This window comes from Octopus bimaculoides, chromosome 1 (genome assembly GCF_001194135.2).
Source record: "Octopus bimaculoides isolate UCB-OBI-ISO-001 chromosome 1, ASM119413v2, whole genome shotgun sequence".
Lineage (NCBI taxonomy): Eukaryota > Metazoa > Mollusca > Cephalopoda > Octopoda > Octopodidae > Octopus > Octopus bimaculoides.
The window spans coordinates 96,863,685-96,865,969 of NC_068981.1; the positions used below are offsets into that span (position 1 = coordinate 96,863,685).

The 2,285-nt window shown below is 34.8% G+C and overlaps 1 protein-coding gene across 2 annotated transcripts in view; it reads left to right on the top strand.

Moving 5' to 3' along the window:
* The window catches only part of LOC106879539 (T-box protein VegT-B), a 163,176-nt gene that overhangs the window by 99,317 nt on the left and 61,574 nt on the right, over positions 1–2,285 (top strand). The window contains exon 3 of one of the 2 annotated variants that reach the window (XM_052968471.1): positions 1,818–1,862. The exons of the other annotated variant lie outside the window; for it this stretch is intronic. Within the exon in view, the coding sequence (XP_052824431.1) occupies positions 1,818–1,862 (45 nt within the window). The remainder of the gene's footprint in view (positions 1–1,817; positions 1,863–2,285) is intronic. 2 annotated transcript variants of the gene reach the window in all.

Sequence of the window (2,285 nt, forward strand, 5' to 3'; positions counted from 1 at the left end):
ATATATATATATATATATATATATATATATAATACAAGAAATATATATACATGTATACACACATATATGTACATACTTACATCTTTATATATAAAACTCTCTCACTCTTTCCATCTGACAGACTGTCACAGATTATAATGGCATGAGACAGAAAGTGAGACTGGCCAAGAGGATATGACAGCTTTTGACAGTATATGATATAATGTCGGAGAAAGCAAGAAAAATGTCACAGATGATTATGTAACTGAGAAAATAAAGGAAATATCTGAGATATCGAGAAGTAGGAACGGAATAATCTAGTGCGAACATGTTTGAATTTTGAAATTGTTGGACACGAATTTTCAGTGTACAAACTCATAGTTGTTTATATGATGATGATGACAGTGATGATGATGTTGATGCTGATGATATATATATGTGTGTGTGTGTGTGTGTGTGTGTGTGTGTGTGTGTGTGTGCGTGTATGTATGTATACTTTTATTAAAGCTGCAAAATTTTCACAAATGTGTTACTCAACAGTTTCACGTTCCCGTTCGTCGGGAACGTGCAACTTTGTGTGTGTGTGTGTGTGTGTATAGGCGCGTGAAGTTCTTTGGCCTAGCGGTAAAGGTATTGCACACGCGATCACAAGAGCGTGGCTTCGATTGTAGGACCGGGCGGTGCTTTGTGTTCTTTAGAGTATACTTCGTTTCACGTTGTCCAACGAACATTGACATCTGACAAATAGCCCACCGTGTGCATGTGCAGTCAACGTCGATTTGATGGAGGGAGAGAGAGAGCACATTTCATCATGTACGAGCATGAACATGATCGTTCTTATTGACATGCCGACTAGATCTGTTTGACTCACGCTGATAATGATGTTTCGTTATCTATGAATAAGCTAATCTTCTTCATATATGCAAACACACACACACACACACACACACACACACACACACACACAAGCATATATGTATATATGCCCTAACTCTTCGAAACGCTTAGTTTTAGAATGGTGACAGCTGATGAAGGAAATGTTCTCTATGTGGCCAGTGTGTTTTCTGTACTCTGTTTATCATTTTGTCCACGTTTTTTCACAACGTCCTGTACCCAGATATGCATCTATATATACATGTAGATGTAGGTATGTACATACATGTACGTATATATGCTTATACTCACATATTATTTGTATTGTATATATGTATGTATACACGTATATATATATTGCGCGCTTCTTACAGTATTAAGAGGTTTTAACTCTTATTTCTTACATTATAAGTGCTTCAGCAGCCTCAGTCACAATTAGTGACGATATAATTTTTCCTTTATGGTATCATATTGCGCCTAGTTGTTTATATTAATTTTTAATATACTCAATTAAATTTATAGATGCAAATACATAATGTATATAGATGCAAGTACATAATGTAGATTCGTAATTCACCTGTATCACAATATTTTAAGTAAAAACCCAATAACCTTTGTTTATAAAGTAAGATAAACAACCTTGTCATCTTTTTATTTCAGTATCTGCAGGCCCAATAAATATTTTTGATATAAGACAATAATTTTCTTACAGATTTCGTGTTTTTCTAATTCACCATCCCATTGTCACGATTACAGGTTACACATGCACGCTTGCATGCATACATGCACGCATCCATCTACCCGTTCATCCATCCTCCATCCATCCATCCATCCATCCGTACATACATACATACACGTGTATGATATATAATATATATATTATATATATGTATGTATATAATTGTATGTGCATAAATATATATATTTATATATCTTTTATTCTTTTATTCTTTTATTTTTTTCAGTCATTTGACTGCGGCCATGCTGGATCACCTCAGGACTTATTCTTTGTAAGCCTAGTACTTATTCTATCGGTCTCTTTTGTCGAACCCCTTAGTTACGGGGACGTAAACACACCAACATCGGTTGTCAAACGATGTAAAAAACGCGCAATATATATATATACGCATACATATATACATACATACATACACACACACAGAGAAACATATATATATATATACATACATATATGCGTGTGTGTTTTTGTATATATGAATAAGATTAGCTCATATAAATATATCATTTCAAATTTTTGCCACAAAGGCAGCTTGAGGGGGTAGATTACGCCGATTACATCAACCCCAATGCGTAACTGGTACATATTTAATCGACTCCCAAAGGATGAAATGCAAAGTCGATCTCGGCGGAATTTGAACTTAGAACGTACCAGCAGTCTTGTGTATGTGTATATATACGTGTGTGTGTGTGTG